At 42.3% G+C, this 18,881-nt stretch overlaps 1 protein-coding gene across 1 annotated transcript; it reads left to right on the top strand.

Moving 5' to 3' along the window:
- Positions 1-1,470: 1,470 nt before the first annotated feature.
- LOC145049347 (uncharacterized) lies at positions 1,471-2,615 on the top strand. Its single transcript, XM_078997766.1, has 3 exons — positions 1,471-1,655; positions 1,775-2,268; positions 2,314-2,615. Exons 1-3 carry the CDS (start codon positions 1,471-1,473, stop codon positions 2,613-2,615), a joined length of 981 nt encoding a protein of 326 aa, XP_078853892.1.
- The last annotated feature ends 16,266 nt before the right edge of the window (positions 2,616-18,881 follow it).

Here is an 18,881-nt window from a genome sequence, read left to right as displayed (position 1 = left end):
TTCAAAATTTCACGATAGTTTTGTTGAGTTAAAATGGTTTTTCTTTTTTGAGTAAATTACATGAATGGTCCCTATGATTTAGGGTAATTTGCGCCTTTGGTCCCTAACTTATTTTTTTAACTCGGAAGGTCCCTATTGTTTGTTTTTGTTACAAACTTGGTCCCTACTGTTTGTTTTTGTTACGCACTTGATCCCTGTTTTACCTAAAAATATTATTATTTAAATAAAAAAAAATATTGAGGTAGATAAGATAAGATGAGAGGGGTGGAGTTTGGAGTGTGTTTATTTAAATAAATAAATAAATCAATAGAAAAATAGTCTTTTTAGGTAAGACAGGGACCATGCGCGTAACAAAAACAAACAGTAGGGACCTTCCAAGTTAAAAAAATAAGTTAGGGACCAAACACGCAAATTATCCCAAACCATAAGGATCATTTGTGTAATTTACTCTTCTTTTTTAAAGAATCACATATATGCAAGATTCTAATATGCACATCTAATTTTTAAGAACTAAAAAAAGGATCTTACTAAAAAAAAAGGGTTCAAACTTAACAACTCACAACACTACTTTGACATGGCAATCATTATTTTTTTATCTTTATTTGATATTCTCCTGAACTCTCATCTCCAAGGCTCAACCTCAAAGCAGGGCTGGTCCTGGCTAGGTGTCCGGTGTGGCACCGACAACACCTAGCTTTTGCATATGTAGTGGAAAATTTTTTGATTTTTAAAAATTTTTACTTGTTGTACCACTATGTAAAAAAAATTGTGAAACTATTAAAAACATTTTGTGCAACCACGTAAAAAATGTCTCTCTCAGGAATTACCAAACGAAAAAAAAAATTACAACTTTACAACTTATAATTGGCTACATTGGAGTCCAATGTTTTAATCCATTATTATCTTATAATTGACTTCGTGTTTCTGACGTTCTTCCCCCTTGAACGAGGCAACGAGCGATCGACCATGGCACTTGGCACAAAGCTAAAGGAGTAAAGTTGTAATTTCTACTTTCTTGATTAACAAAATTGACTTCATCAAACCCTAGAATGAAGCAAGTAAGGTTTACCAATTCATTTAAGTATTCGAAATTGATATGTTTTTTTTTTGAAGTTATTGATTGAATTGGTGGAAATTGATATGTTTTATTGAAGTTATTATTTGCTTAGGTTATAGTGCCATGTTTTTAATGAATTTATTGTTTGATTAGGTGAAATTTCTATGTTTTATTAATTTATTATTTGATTAGGTGAAATTTCTATGTTTTATCGAATTTATTGTTTGATCAGGTGAAATTTCTATGTTTTATTGAAGTTATTGTTTGATTAGGTGTAATTGTTATGTTTTTTTTATAGGTTAAACAAAATATTTTTTTTACCAAAAGAGCAAGACCTAGTTCTAACGAAAGTGGTGAAGAATGTTCACAAACACCAATCATCAATCAATCAATCATTTTCGTTTCTAATTCAAATGCAACTCCACAAACATCAATCATCGATCAATCAATCTCTTCAGTTTCTAATGCAACTCCACAAACAAAAAAGGTCTAATCAACCTAATGATAATGTTGACTTGAAAGATCTTCCAAAGAATCCGGCGGATAGGCCAAAGATTACAAGTTACAAATCAAATATAAGAGATGATGTAAGAAGAGTGTATTTGTTTCAAGGATCTTGTCAAATAAGAGTACATAAGTTTCCAAAAAGAAAATCGGTGATAGATTTAGAATATTCGTTCCTTCTTGGTTTGATGATTTTGATTGGTTGGAATACAGTGTGAAAAAGAATAAAATATATTGTTTATATTGTTATATGTGTGGAGACCTCATGAATCAAAAAGGAGGGAGATATGCATTTGTTTCCCAAGTTTTTGATACTTGGAATAAAAAAGATGCATTTCGGACTCATGTGGGTGGTTTTGATAGTTTTCACAACAAAGAAAAAGAAAGGTGTGAATTTTTAATGAGAGAAAAACAAGCTATTAATGTAGTCTTGAGAAGGCAAATCGAAGCGGAGGACCATAAATATAAAGCTCGATTACGTGTTTCTACAATTGTTCGAGAGGGAGAAACAAGATGGGGTTCACATTTCAACACACTTATAAGTTTGATGAAGTTGTTTGCGGATGTTCTTGTAGTTTTAGATTTTATGAAAGAGGAAGGAGGGTCATTGGCAAACCGTCAACAAGCATTCGGAATCTTAACATATTTTAAATCATATGAGTTTGTGTTTTACTTACATATGATTTATGACATTTTACGCCTCACAGGTACATTAACAAAACAACTTCAATGAAAATATCTATTCATTTTAGAAGTTGCTTCGATGGTTAGAGGGATAATGGAGGCATTGCAATCTTTTAGAAACACGGGGTTTGCTAGCATTTTGCCAAAAGTATCATCTTTTTATCAAACACACAAAATTGATACGTTAGATATGGAAGAGTTGTATATTGGTACCAGAAACCGTAAGACTACAAAGACTAATAGATTTCATTTTGAGGTTGAAATCTTCTACACGGTGGTAGATATGCAACTTATAGAATATCATGATCGATTTAGAGAAACAAGCACCCAGTTACTAGAATACATGGGTGCTTTGAGCCCTTGTGTGTAACATCCCAAAATTCAAGGTCAAAAATTTCGTTTTAATTAAGTTATTACATAAAACCATCAGTATAAAAACATTCATAATAGTATCTCGTGTCAAACTAAAGTGTCAATATTCAAAACATATTATCATAAAACCATATCAAAGTGTAATCCCAAAGATCTCATGTGCGGAAAACATAGTGTGATGCGCTGCGATCAAGCCGGCTCCATTCCTTTAAACACGAAGTACCTGAAACCAAAACTGAAAACCGTAAGCACGGAGCTTAGTGAGTTCCCCCATCATACCACATACTATACAATCATATAATGAACAGCTAGGAGATACAGGTCTCGCCCACACCCATGGAGGTACGGGCCTCGCCCACACTCCGCTAGCTGGGAGATACGGGCCTCGCCCACACTCCACTGTCTCTGAGATACGGGCCTTGCCCACACTCAGCTACTAAACCATAACATGCAAGTATATACAATCATATACTAAACAGCTAGGAGATACGGGCCTCGCCCACACTCATGGAGGTACGGGCCTCGCCCACACTCCACTATCTCTGAGATACGGGCCTTGCCCACACTCAGCTACTATCACAAATATCATAACACAAACATACTATCGGACATACCTGGGGTGTCCGAACTACCCTTCGGTCCTAACAACCGAACTTGGGGACTATTCCCCTCCTACTACCACTATCACATATAACATATCATGACAACATATAAACATATCATCACATGCTGTCAGACATATCTGGGTTGTCTGACCTACCCTTTGGTCCTAACAACCGAACTCTACTACTATCACATATAACATATCATGCCAACATATAACATATCAGGTAGTAGAAAACCTAGATGATATCACAAAGACAATCATCTAACATACAACTCCTACTGGTGGGCCGGCATTGTGGTCGTAGACCCACCGCTACTGGAAGGTAACTCACCTCACACTGCTGAAGTCCCGAAGACACAATCCCACACTTGCTGAAGTCCCGCAGACTCAACCCCAACTGTTGGATGACAGATTCCCGATCTATCAATATCAAAACATCACCCAATTAATAATTAGGTCCCACAACATAACCATAAACACTTACTTTGGATAATTACATTACCCCAAGCTTGGCTTATTCAAGCCCAAGGCCCAACCCGTAGGCCCAAAGTCAACTAGGAAATCAAAGCCCAACACATGGCCCAATTTTCCAAATTGGGCCTAGGCCTAAACATGGTCTCATTCTAAGGCCCAACATCATATAATCATTAAGGCCCAAACTATGGCCCATCTAAGGCCCAATTTTCCAAATTGGGCCCAAGCCCCTTACACGGGCCTTACTCCAGGCCCATTAAATTATTCTAGTTCATTGGCTTGACTTTGGATGGCCCACTAATTACCCAATCCTCAAGGCCCAAAAGAAAGGCCCAACAACAAACCCAAGTGAAATTAGGGTTTCACATAAAATGATGATTAGGGTTAAGTTTCCTACTTAACCCATTAAGGACTTAACCCATTAAGTCCATTATCACTTAGATTAATCTTTGCCAAAGTTTATTATTTAATATCTCAAGTTATTAAATAATTCTTGTGTGTATGACCCGATTAATTCTTAAAGTTAGGGTTTTCATTGGCATTAGGGTGTTCCAACCCAAATATTAGCCCATTTATCAATTTGTTGGCCTTTTATGACAATTAGGGCTTTATGGGGCCTAATAAGCCCACTAAAATCTTATTAAGCCCATATGAGTTTTATTGGGTCCATTAGAGTCCATTAAGCTTCATTGGGCCCATTAGAGCTCCTTTGAGCCCATTAGGGTTTCTACCACCCTAAACGAATCAATCACAAGAGGCAAAACGCACCGACACCCGACACGGCGGTCGGTGGCGGCAGGAGGCGGCAGCCACCACCCTAAGGTGGTGGTTTTCAATTCCTTTTATTATTCAAATTTCATATTACAATTTACAAGGCTAATAATCGAAATAAACACACAAAATCACTATGACACATGGTGTTTCAAGGCGGCAGCCACCACTTCACGGTGGTGGCGGTGGTTGTTCTTGACATTCCGGCCAAACAAGTCACTCACGACGCACACACACAGAAAACACACACACACACACACACACATTTTGAAGAGTGGTTCACACACCAGCCACCCACCTGGTGGCTCCCAGCGGTGGCAATAGCAAATCTGAGATGGCAGCCACCACCATGAGGTGGTGGTGGCGGTCCCTTCAGTTGATTCCTAGACAAGCAACAACACACTCACGATTTCTTTTGCAAAGCGCACCCACCCACCCACCTGGTGGCATTTGGCAAGGGCAACAGCAGCTCAAGCGGCTCATCGGCGACACCACGACATGAAAACTGGCCACCGAAGCACAGGAAACAATTGTTCGGGGCAGTAGCAGTCACACGACGTCGGAAAGAATTGGAGAAGGAGATTGGCGATGCGAAACCCACCGAGCGAAGCAGCAGCAGCGGTGGAGAGACTTCGCGATCCTCACCGGCGATTGGAGCGATGACAGCGCTGGAGGGTGGACCGGTCTCACCGATGGCAACGTCTTCAGCTAGGGGCGACGGCCATTTCGAAAACCACGGCTATCCGGTAGAAGAACATGGTGGCAGTCGGAGGAACGTGAGCAATGGCGATGGCTGCTTAGTAATAAGGTAGGGTTAGGTTTTGGTAGCGATGCTTTAAACGGGAAGGAAGGACATCGAGTTTAAATCCCGCTCCTCTCAAAACTTTGCTCCTAATACAAGTTTAGTCCCTCCCCATAGGATCCTTTTCCAATCAAATCCTATATTTACCCATTAAACCCCAACATTAAAAATTCATTACAACTTAGGTACGAAATTTACCAATTTCACCCCTGCTTCCATAATTCCTCACAAATCCGATCCCAAGTTTACCAAACAGCCCCTTAGCCTCAAAATCACTTCAAATGAAGTCCTAGAAGTTACCATTTAGTCCCGGCCTTCATAATTACTTACAAATTAAATCTGAACTTACATTTTACCCCCGAATAATCCAACTTATGACATTTGGCTTCCCAAAACCAATATAATTATAAATTTTAGGGCTACGAGTCATCCATTAATTAATTTATTTGTTTAATAAATAAACGGGGTTTTACAACTCTCCCCCACTTAAATTAGATTTCGTCCTCGAAATCATTCCTTACCATTCCTTACTCGCCCAACCACTCTAGTAGCATGGTCACCAACTTGGGCACACCCTAGCCTTCCCAGGGTAGCCATGACCAATCCTCGTAAGGCCTTACAATCCGTAGATGAACGAATTTCTCGCAACAAGGTAACATTTACTCGATCTGAATTTGTTGTCTCGAGATGGTCTGAATCCTTGGCAGACCACTCATACTGAATGATTATCATTGGACCCAGTCCACTTTATCCTTCAACGGCTACTTAATTTCCGATAACTCGAGGTTCCCATTATAAAATTGGATCACCGACCTAATCATTTCTGTAGATCACTTGTACCTGGCCAAGGCCCAGATACTCCTGCTGTGAGTGACTTGTCACTCCGCAGTAAACCAGCTATTCCATGTGTACTTGCAACCTAAGACACAAGTACTAATATTGCCCAGACGCTGAAACTGCCCGAACACTGAACTGCCTGAAGCAGTATGTTGCCACACGGCTGCTTTCCAAAATTTAATGAGACCTCCCTGATCCTCATTCATTCACTAATTATCTGAAATATCGGGTTCCTGTCCGGCTGTGGAGCCAATGGACTCCCACCTCGTCGCCTTTCACGACTTCTGAACGAAATCCTTCTCTGGAACTAGTTGCCACTGTGGCTCTAACAACCCCCCGATCTAACCGATCGGGTCCATGCGTCGAATCCTGTCACCATCAAACCCAAGGCTGAAAGTGATTGCTACCTAACCAATGGTAGCCTTATCTCACATGTCCTGAAGCAGTCTGTTGTTTTTCTGATCTCATAACTGTAGTGACGCTCCTACAGTCCCATCACTGGCTCAACCAGATCTAATCCATCTGGGTAATTCCGAAATGCAATCCGTGGATTTCCTTATCCTTACTGCTACACCCGAACTGGTGGGTACTACTGTTCCTTCTACGTCCTAACAACGCGCTCACACTATCTACTAACCTAGTGAATGTTGCGGCTACACCCGCAGTCTCACAACACTCTATCATTATCTGACCACTAGTGAATGCTACGGTTACTGCCACAGTCTTACAACACTTTCCATACTATCTGACTACTAGAGAATGCTACGGCTACCCCCGTAGTCTTACAACACTTTCCATACCATCTGACTACTAGTGAATGCTACGGCTACCCCCGTAGTCTTATAACACTTTCCATACCATCTGAATACTAGTGAATCCTATGACTACCCCCGTAGTCTTACAACACTTTCCATACCACCTGACTACTAGTGAATGCTACAGCTACCTCCGTAGTCTTACAACACTTTCCATACCGGGTCGGGCACGCACTCGACCTAACACATCACTGAACTAAAGTCCTAACCGAAACTCTGACATGGTTCCTGAAACCTGCTATCATGAGACCCCACTGTATCAGTATTGTACCCATGCCCATGATCAAAGCGTCACAGTAAACCATGATATCATCTACACCCTCTTGCAGGGTGAGAATCAGTGCCTCGTACAACCGCTGTCTGAGAGCCTTGAAGGTTGCCTGCTATTCAGGCCCTCAATGAAAGGCCATCGACTTCTTGGTCAGTCGGGTCAAAGGAACCGCAATCTCGGAGAAGTCCCGTGTAAATATCCGGTAGTAACCTGCTAGACCCAAGAAACTCCGAATCTCAGATGGAGACCTCGGAATCTCCCACTGCATCACGACCTATATCTTGGCAGGATCAACTAGAATACCCTTCTGGTTGACAAGGTGACCAAGAGATTGCACCCCGCGCAACCAGAACTCACATTTGGAGAACTTTATAAAAGTCTCTCCCCCACTTAGATTCGACTAAGTCTTCACTGCACGCAAGAATTGAAGGATTTCAAATCCTACTCGCTTTCTAGTATCCCACTGATGACAACCTGTGCCTGCCAATGCTAGCGTTTAATCACCCATTAAACCTTGAGATCTCACATCCTCGGAAATCTCGATGAGTACTCTTGACATCTGATCCACTCTGACACCTCGATCCATCAAACATGTTGTCAATTGAAGGTCTCAATCTTCCCTCTGGCTGACGAATCCTCGTTCTCATTTCCAATCTTGCAGTACTACTGAACTCTAACCGAACACAACCCATGCGAAAATACAGTTACCCTGAACATGCGATGACCAACCACTTATGCATCTAACACTTGCGACTGACACTACCCTCTTCCTATCACCAGTTCTGTCCTAGCAACGGTAGTGCCTTGAACTCCAAATTTCATCCATAAACATTTACCGACCACGCCTAAACAATAATAGAGCCCCTGAACGCTGACTTCACTGGAGAGCTATAGCTCTACTCCTGACTGAGTATCCTCTAACTAATTCTTTTGCACAGATCCCGACAAAGATCCGGAATAATAACGGTACACGCGAGACGCATTCCACAAGATGTGTCCCTCTGTGGGTTCATCAAGGACCTTTCGGCATGCAGGATGGCATATATGATCCTTGATAACTCAAACACTACCAGAACCCGACCCGAGATCCGACTTATCCAAACTCACTCGCAATCCCAAAGCGATACGTGTTCCCAATATCCATCTAATAAGATGACATACCCGCAACATCTAGATAAATACTGGTCACCTTCAGCTGATATGACCAATCCTGCTACCCTGTAGCAGCTTAAACCCCTGGAGTGACAAACTCCCTTGTGTACTTCCTCGTACGTGCTGCACTAACTCAGGCCCTGCTGGCCTTTCACCTGATGTTCAAGAGTCATGGGTCTCTTCCCGGGACCCTCTACTATACGCACCTGGCACGCACCTCGCTTTCCAGGGTCCTCCAAATCAATCTCGCATCTGCAACTTCTTGGAAATCATATCCTTCAGGGTCTGACACCCTGTCACGCTCGCTAGCTCTCTTGCCAATGACTAAGCTGCAATAACTGGGACATCCTCTGTCCCCAAACTGGGTCACGGACTTTCCCCTGAAGCTTCTTAGATTCTCCAAGACTCTCACTGATTCGAGTATGGATCTTGTGCTTTCAGTAGTACGGGCCCAATACTACCTTCCACACCTATCCATACTTTCCTCAGCAATCCTCCCGGATCCTCCAAGTCACTTCCTCAACTAGTACACCCAAGTCTAACTGAGCCTCATTACTAACTCACTGAAATATATCCTAGGCTTCCCTAGGTTCCCGAACTCACCCAGTCCTCAGCTGCCGAAAGATTCCCAGTAATGTCAACTAGTTACCTCATGAATATAGCCACATGCAACAGAGATCAGATAATCCTTCAAATAACAGACTCATCCCTATAACGGTTGGACTCAGACAAGAGTTGTGCAATAGGGTCAAATCTATCACTCTGAGATTATCCAGCCTGTGCCACATGTGACTTAGCATATTCACTTAATAGTTAGCTCACATTACTAAAAGTCCCACAAAGCACAAAGCAAGTAGCATTCAGACAGTGGAAACTCTAACCATCATATTCCAATCAAATCATTCTATCCTCTAATCAGGAATATGTACATGCAATTCAAAGGCTCATACAATCAGGCATAACCTAAACAGGTTATCCTATCACTGACTGATCTGTACAAGCATGCAAGTCTACAAGCACATACAATAGGCATATAAGGCATCCTCCTAGATCCTTAGCCCTAATCTAGCATGCAGTTCTCATAATCATATCATAACATGTATGGGTATCTTGGGGAAAACTTACTTGAGCTCGGCTGATTGCACGCATCACACACTTTTTTCTTCTCAAAATTCTTTTCTCTTTTCAGATTCTTTTTAAACTCCTTTTTATAAAATGGTTTTACTTTTGAAAATTTTCATACCAAGCCCTTAGTTTGAGTTCAGACACACCCGAGAGTATGTCTGAATCCCTCAAACCAAGGCTCTGATACCAACTTGTAACATCCCAAAATTCAAGGCCAAAAATTTCGTTTTAATTAAGCTATTACATAAAACCATCAGTATAAAAACATTCATAATAGTATCTCGTGTCAAACTAAAGTGTCAATATTCAAAACATATTATCATAAAACCATATCAGAGTGTAATCCCAAAGATCTCATGTGCGGAAAACATAGCGTGATGCGCTGCGATCAAGCCGACTCCTTTCCTTTAAACACGAAGTACCTGAAACCAAAACTGAAAACCGTAAGCACGAAGCTTAGTGAGTTCCCCCATCATACCACATACCATACAATCATATAATGAACAGCTAGGAGATACGGGTCTCGCCCACACTCATGGAGGTACGAGCCTCGCCCACACTCCGCTAGCTGGGAGATACGGGCCTCGCCCACACTCCACTGTCTCTGAGATACGGGCCTTGCCCACACTCAACTACTAAACCATAACATGCAAGTATATACAATCATATACTAAACAGCTAGGAGATACGGGCGTCTCCCACACTCATGGAGGTACGGGCCTCGCCCACACTCCACTATCTCTGAGATACGGGCCTTGCCCACACTCAGCTACTATCACAAATATCGTAACACAAACATACTATCAGACATACCTGGGGTGTCCGAACTACCCTTCGGTCCTAACAACCGAACTTGGGGACTATTCTCCTCCTACTACCACTATCACATATAACATATCATGCCAACATATAAACATATCATCACATGCTGTCAGACATATCTGGGGTGTCTGACCTACCCTTCGGTCCTAACAACCGAACTCTACTACTATCACATATAACATATCATGCCAGCATATAACATATCAGGTAGTAGCAACCTAGATGATATCATAAAGACAATCATCTAACATACAACTCTTACTGGTGGGCCGGCATTGTGGCCGTAGACCCACCGCTACTGGAAGGTAACTCACCTCACACTGCTGAAGTCCCGAAGACACAATCCCACACTTGCTGAAGTCCCGCAGACTCAACCCGAGCTGCTGGATGACAGATTCCTGATCTGTCAATATCAAAACATCACCCAATTAATAATTGGGTCCCACTACATAACCATAAACACTTACTTTGGATAATTACATTACCCTAAGCTTGGCTTATTCAAGCCCAAGGCCCAACTCGTAGGCCCAAAGTCAACTAGGAAATCAAAGCCCAACACATGGCCCAATTTTCCAAATTGGGCCTAGGCCTAAACATGGTCTCATTCTAAGGCCCAACATCATATAATCATTAAGGCCCAAACTATGGCCCATCTAAGGCCCAATTTTCCAAATTGGGCCCAAGCCCCTTACATGGGCCTTACTCCAGGCCCATTAAATTATTCTAGTTCATTGGCTTGACTTTGGATGGCCCACTAATTATCCAATCCTCAAGACCCAAAAGAAAGGCCCAACAACAAACCCAAGTGAAATTAAGGTTTCACATAAATGATGATTAGGGTTAAGTTTCCTACTTAACCCTTTAAGGACTTAATCCATTAAGTCCATTATCGCTTAGATTAATCTTTGCCAAAGTTTATTATTTAATATCTCAAGTTATTAAATAATTCTTGTGTGTGTGACCCGATTAATTCTTAAAGTTAGGGTTTTCATTGGCATTAGGGTGTTCCAACCCAAATATTAGCCCATTTATCAATTTGTTGGCCTTTTATGACAATTAGGGCTTTATGGGGCCTAATAAGCCCACTAAAATCTTATTAAGCCAATATGAGTTTTATTGGGTCCATTAGAGTCCATTAAGCTTCATTGGGCCCATTAGAGCTCCTTTGAGCCCATTAGGGTTTCTAGCACCCTAAACGAATCAATCACAAGAGGCAAAACGCACCGCCACCCGACACGGCGGTCGGTGGCGACAGGAGGCGGCAGCCACCACCCTAAGGTGGTGGTTTTCAATTCCTTTTATTATTCAAATTTCAGATTACAATTTACAAGGCTAATTATCGAAATAAACACACAAAATCACTACGACACATGGTGTTTCAAGGCGGCAGCCACCACTTCACGGTGGTGGCGGTGGTTGTTCTTGACATTCCGGCCAAACAAGCCACTCACGACGCACACACATAGAAAACACACACACGCACATTTTGAAGAGTGGTTCACACACCAGCCACCCACCTGGTGGCTCCCAGCGGTGGCAATAGCAAATCTGAGATGGCAGCCACCACCATGAGGTGGTGGTGGCGGTCCATTCAGTTGATTCCTAGACAAGCAGCAACACACTCACGATTTCTTTTGCAAAGCGCACCCAGCCACCCACCTGGTGGCGTTTGGCAAGGGCAACAACAGCTCAAGCGGCTCATCGGCGACACCACGACGTGAAAACTAGCCACCGGAGCACAGGAAACAATTGTTCGGGGAAGCAGCAGTCACACGACGTCGGAAAGAATTGGAGAAGGAGATTGGCGATGCGAAACCCACCGAGCGAAGCAGCAGCAGCGGTGGAGAGACTTCGTGATCCTCACCGGCGATTGGAGCGATGACAGCGCTGGAGGGTGGACCGGTCTCACCGATGGCAACGTCTTCAGCTAGGGGCGATGGCCATTTTGGCAACCACGGCTATCCGGCAGAAGAACATGGTGGCAGTCGGAGGAACGTGAGCAATGGCGATGGCGGCTAAGTAATAAGGTAGGGTTAGGTTTTGGTAGCGATGCTTTAAAAGGGAAGGAAGGACATCGGGTTTTAATCCCGCTCCTCTCAAAACTTTGCTCCTAATACAAGTTTAGTCCCTCCCTATAGGATCCTTTTCCAATCAAATCCTATATTTACCCATTAAACCCCAACATTAAAAATTCATTACAACTTAGGTACGAAATTTACAAATTTCACCCCTGCTTCCATAATTCCTCACAAATCCGATCCCAAGTTTACCAAACAGCCCCTTAGCCTCAAAATCACTTCAAATGAAGTCCTAGAAGTTACCATTTAGTCCCTGCCTTCATAATTACTTACAAATTAAATCTAAACTTACATTTTACCCCAGAATAATCCAACTTATGACATTTGGCTTCCCAAAACCAATATAATTATAAATTTTAGGGCTACGAGTCATCCATTAATTAATTTATTTGTTTAATAAATAAACGGAGTTTTACATTGTGATTCATTTGAACAATTTGAAAAATCAAAGTTGTTGAAGTTAAGTAAGTTATACAAGTATGAATTTGATGATTCGGATATGATAGACCTTGAAGGACAACTTGAGATATTTTATCACTTTTGCATCAAAGACGAGTGCTTCACTAGGTTGAAGGGAATTTCCGTCCGTTCTCGTTTGATGGTTAGCACGGGGAAGCATCGATCTTATCCTTCGGTTTATAAGCTTTTAAAGTTGGCTTTAATATTACCCGTAGCGACCACAAGTGTAAAAAGATGTTTTTCAAATATGAAGCTCTTTAAGACCGACTTTCACAACAAACTTGGCGATGACTTTTTGAACGACGCATTGCTTTGTAATGTTGAGATCGAAGAACTTGCGAAAGTTAAGAATGAAAAAGTAATAGAGCGGTTTCAAAAGATGTATGCACGAAGAGGAGAAATTTAAATTGTAATAGATCGTTTTTATATTATGTTTTGTATTATGTTTAACTAGAAAAAAATTATATTAGACGTAATGAATCATTTTTATGTTCTATATTATGTTTGACCGGAAAAAAATTGTGCAACCCCCAGTATTAATTCCTGCGTCCGTCCCTGCTTCAAAGATATGTAAAACATGGCCATCTTTTATTTTTACACCCGTGTATTCTTTATCGTTATCATGAATTGTTGTCGAGTAATACACGAATGTCATGTCGAAGACGGGATCTTCATACAAATTGGGATGGGTTCTTCGGTTGAATCTACAAAATAGAAAATGTCTCGACTTTTCAAAATCCATTACTGATTTGGAAGGCACATGCATCGATCATTATTAAATTTGTTGTTAACAATGTTAAACTAGTACATTGCTTATCCCTTCTTTTCAAAGCTATATTGCTAGTGGTGAGTCTAGAACAAAAGGCCATGTGGTTCATTATTGTAACAACGTAAATTTTCAAACAAAAATTTTCATTTTTAAAACACATAAAAACTCATAATATATTTCTCAAAACATAATTGTTCAACTGTCAACACAAATCCACATAAAAATTTCACTATCCCAGAATCATCCACATAGTCTCGAAATCGGTGTGTACAATCAAGACGGCGCCTTCCCTTGATCCTTAGAAGTACCTGAAATACATATCACACAGCACGGTAAGCACAAAGCTTAGTGAGTTCCCCAAAATACCACATACACAAATAATAAGCCTCTCACGGCTATAACTCAGTATGGACCCTCCCGTCTCATGCGTCTCAGTGAAGACCCTCCAGTCTCACGGCTTAGTGTGGACCCTCCGGTCATGTGTCTCAGTGAGGACCCTCCGGTCTCACAACTCAGGTTGGACCCTCTAGTGCTATATCTCAGGGAAGACCCCCCAGTCTCACAACTCGGTTTGGACCCCTCGGTCCAATCTCAGTAAAACACAAAATAACATAGCATATATCACAAAGACAGAAATGCATAATATCACATAACTCAATATAAGCACATAGGACCCTCTGGTCGATAACTCAAATAAGACCCTCCGGTCACTCGGTATTAGCACTCAGGTAAGTATAGTGAGAAGACTCACCTCGTAAGCAAGCAAGGAAACTGGATACCCCTCAAACAACCTAATCTCTACCTACACGTAATAAGCATCTCTAATTAACACATAAAGATCACAACTTTATATAAACTCATGCTAAACTCTATCTAACTCTTGGGATAGGAAAAAGAAAATTTTACCCCTCCATGGTCCCCATAATCCCTGCCTTGACCAAACCCTAAAGTCAACAGAAGTCAACACTCGAGTCAACTGTCTATGTTGACCTGAATGGCCGAGTCCCCATTGTTCCCTAGAACATCGCGGAAACCCAACTTAACTCGTCGCGTTGTCTCACCAACTCATCGAGTTACCCTTGTCCAGACTCATCATGGTAAAACCCTAGTCGACACGTCAAGTTAGCTCATTAACTCGGTGAGTCCATTCAGTCTATATTCTTATTTAGACATTTTAAGGCTGATCCACTACTCCCAACACTAGATCTAGTTTCCTAAGACTCAAATGTCATGTAAAGCTTCGATCTTTACGTTCATACATGGCATATTTGCTCCATAATGCCAATACAAGCTCCAACAAGGGCTAGATCCACAAGATCTTGTCTCTAGCTCCTACAATCCATATCTGAGGTTTCAATCTCAAATCATGCTCAAAGGACTCAATGACATAAAAAGGATGGTAGAAAACACTAGAAACTCTCTAAACCAAGTTCTCATAAGGAAATGATCAAGTTAGCATCTTTTTACCACCAACTGAAGCAAAACCTTGAAGAACCTCTAGATTTAAAGCCTCCTCTTGATCCAAGCTTTGATGCTCTCCACTTCTCCTTCAAAAGTGAACTAATAATCACAAGATTAGCTTCTCTTTCACTCTCTAGCTCAAGTGGACGATTAGGGTTTATCTCAAGGAAGTAAGGTGGGTGGTGAGGCAGAAATGAGAGCTTAAGGCCCCTTAAATACATCACAAACCGGGAGATTTAGGGTTTCCTCACACATCGCCAACTCAGTGAGTCGGCTCTCTGACTCGTTGAGTTGGTCATTAAACCCACGTGACCAATCCAACCCTACTCGACGAGTCGGGCACACAACTCATCGAGTCACTCATTAAATCCCAAAAATAAGTAGATAAATGTAATACCTGAGAGTCGGGATGTTACAATTCTTCCTCACTAGAATCAGACTTCGCCCTTGAATTCATGCTCCGATAATAACTCTGGATACTGCTCGTGCATCTCGGACTCCGGCTCTCAAGTCAACTCGGATCCTTTCTGAGGTTGCCACTGGACCTAAACCAGGGGCACCTCTTTGTTCCTCAGAACCTTCACTTACCGATCTAAGATCGCCATTGGCCTCTCAATATAAGTCAGGATCGCATCCACCTGAATGTCCTCTAATGGTACCACCACCGTCTCATTGACCACACACTTCCTCAACTGAGACACGTGCAAGGTGTTATGAATCTGACTCAATACCTTACCCACTCTGGTGATCACTTTGAAAGGACCACTATATCGGGGCCCCAGCTTGCCCTGTTTCCTGAATCGGATCACCCCTTTCCATGGGGATACCTTCAAGTGGACAAAATCTCCAACCTAGAACTCTAGCTCGGATCGCCGTCGATCTTCGTAACTCTTCTGGCGACTCTAGGTTGTCAGTAACCTACGTATGACCTGCTGAATCTGCTCTTTCATCTTAAGCACTATCTGAGTGCCACCCATTACTCGCCCCTACCTCTCCCTAACATATGGGAGTCCGACACCTCTTCCAATATAAGAGCTCGAAGGGAGGCATGCCAATACTAAAATGGTGGTTGTTGTTGTAAGAAAACTCAGCCTAGGGCAAATATGTATACCAACTTCCTCTAAAGTCCATAACACATGCTCGCAACATGTCCTCGAGCGTCTGAACTATCCGCTCACTCTGCCCATCTGTCTGTAGGTGGTATGCGGTACTGAAATGCAACCGGGTACCCAACTTCTCATGAAATTTCTTCCAAAACCTAGAAGTAAAACGCACATCCCGATCTGACACTATCGAGGTCGGCACCCCATGTCATGCTACCACATCTCTCACATAAATCTCGGCCAGTTTCTTTGCAGAAGAGCTCTCACTGATGGCGAGGAAGTGAGCACTCTTCGTCAACTCGTCTACTATCACCCATATTGCGTCAACCCCACATGCAGCCCTCGGCAGCTTGGTGATAAAATCCATCGAAATCAGCTCCCACCTCCACTAGGGAATCTTTAGAGGCTGTAACGGGCCATGTGGTTGCTGGTGCTTCGCCTTAACCCAACGACAGGTCAAGCACCTCTCAACTATCCTTGTTACGTCCCTCTTCATGCATGGCCAACAGTAATCTCTCTTCAGGTCCAAATACATCTTAGTGGCCCCGGATGGATCGAGAATCTCGATCTATGTGCCTCCTCCATCGGTATGCTTCGTGATCCACCTGTATAGGGCACCCAAATCCGCCCTCTGAAAGTCATAAGCCTACGACTGTCTGTCTCAAGCTCGAAAACCTTCCTAATCACCTGCTCCTTCTTGCGCTTCTCCGGTCTCATGGCCTCCACCTGGGCTTTTCAAATGGTATCTAAGACTGGAGTCATCACTTTCATCCACATACACACATCTCGGATCGGAGCACTCGCTGCTCTACGGCTCAGGCCATCGGCTGCCACATTGGCCATGTCTGGATGATATAAGATCTCACAATCATAGTCTTTCACTACATCCAACCACCTCCTCTGCCTCATATTCAGGTTAGGCTGATCTATGAGGTACTTCAGGCTCTTGTGGTCCGTATATATGGTACACCGGACTCCATACAGGTAGTGGTGCCAGATCTTGAGGGCGAACAACCCCGCCCTCAGCTCCAGGTCGTGGGGGGATACCTCGTCTCATGAGGCTTCAACTGCCTTGATGAATTTGCTATCACGTGCCCCCTCTGCATCAACACCACACCTATCCCAGATATAAAAGCATCACAATAAACCACAAAGTCATCCACTCCCTCGGGAAGGGCTAACACTAGGGCTTCGCACAATCTCTAGCGAAGGGTATTAAATGAGGCCTGCTGCTCGGGCCCCCGAGTAAAAGTAACACCCTTCTGGCTCAACCTGGTGAGAGGAACAACAATCTTGGAGAAATCTCTGATAAACCTCTGATAGTATCCGGCCAAACCCAGAAAACAGTTGATCTTGGACAGGGATCTCGACACCTCCCACCTCATAGCTGCCTGAATCCTATCCGGGTCGACCAATATCCCATTTTGATTAATGAGGCGTCACAGGAACTGGACCTCTCGTAACCAAAAATCACACTTGAAGAATTTTGCGTAAAGCCTCTCTGTCCTCAGTACTCCAAGGATCTCTCTAAGATGCTATTCATGCTGCTCTCTAGATCTCGAATATGCCAGAATATCATCGATGAAGGCATTGCAATCTTTTAGAGGGATAATGGAGGCATTGCAATCTTTTAGAAACACAGGGTTTGCTAGCATTTTGCCAAAAGTATCCTCTTTTTATCAAACACACAAAATTGATACGTTAGATATGGAAGAGTTGTATATTGGTACCAGAAACCGTAAGACTACAAAGACTAATAGATTTCATTTCGAGGTTGAAATCTTCTACATGGTGGTAGATATGCAACTTATAGAATATCAGGATCGATTTAGGAAACAAGCACTCAGTTACTAGAATACATGGGTGCTTTGAGCCCTTGTGATTCATTTGAACAATTTGAAAAATCAAAGTTGTTGAAGTTAAGTAAGTTATACAAGTATGACTTTGATGATTCGGATATGATAGACCTTGAAGGACAACTTGAGATATTTTTATCACTTTTGCATCAAAGAAGAGTGCTTCACTAGGTTGAATGGAATTTCCGTCCATTCTCGTTTGATGGTTAGTACGAGGAAACATCGATCTTATCCTTTGGTTTATAAGCTTTTAAAGTTGGTTTTAATATTATCCATAGCGACCACAAGTGTAAAAAGATGTTTTTCAAAGATTAAGCTCTTTAAGACCGACTTGCACAACAAAATTGGCGATGACTTTTTGAACGACGCATTGCTTTGTAATGTTGAGACCGAAGAACTTGCGAAAGTTGAGAATGAAAAAGTAATAGAGCGGTTTCAAAAGATGTATGCACGAAGAGGAGAAATTTAAATTGTAATAGATCGTTTTTATATTATGTTTAACTAGAAAAAAATTATATTAGACGTAATGAGTCGTTTTTATGTTTTATATTATGTTCAACCGAAAAAAAATTGTGCAACCCCCAGTATTAATTCCTACGTCCGTCCCTGCTTCAAACATCCGGAAACTCTCACACTATCGGAACATCGTCGATAGAACTCGGCCTCTCTGTAGTAACCCGCATATCCATCACCTACGCTAAAAAGCCCATACAACCCTGATGTAGACCCTGTCTCGCTCTGGCGGCAGAGCGGAAGGCGGATCCAGATCAGGTACCCTCGCCTACACCGTAAGCACTCCCCCACTAGGGTCTCGTATGGTCACCTTCTGACGCTCGTAGTTAATCACAACTCCAAACCGACT

This window comes from Lactuca serriola, chromosome 5 (assembly GCF_051521515.1).
Source record: "Lactuca serriola cultivar US96UC23 chromosome 5, Lser_US96UC23_V15, whole genome shotgun sequence".
In the NCBI taxonomy this organism is placed as follows: Eukaryota; Viridiplantae; Streptophyta; class Magnoliopsida; order Asterales; family Asteraceae; genus Lactuca; species Lactuca serriola.
The sequence above is the reverse complement of the archived record's forward strand: the minus strand, read 5'-3'. Positions and strand labels throughout refer to the sequence as shown.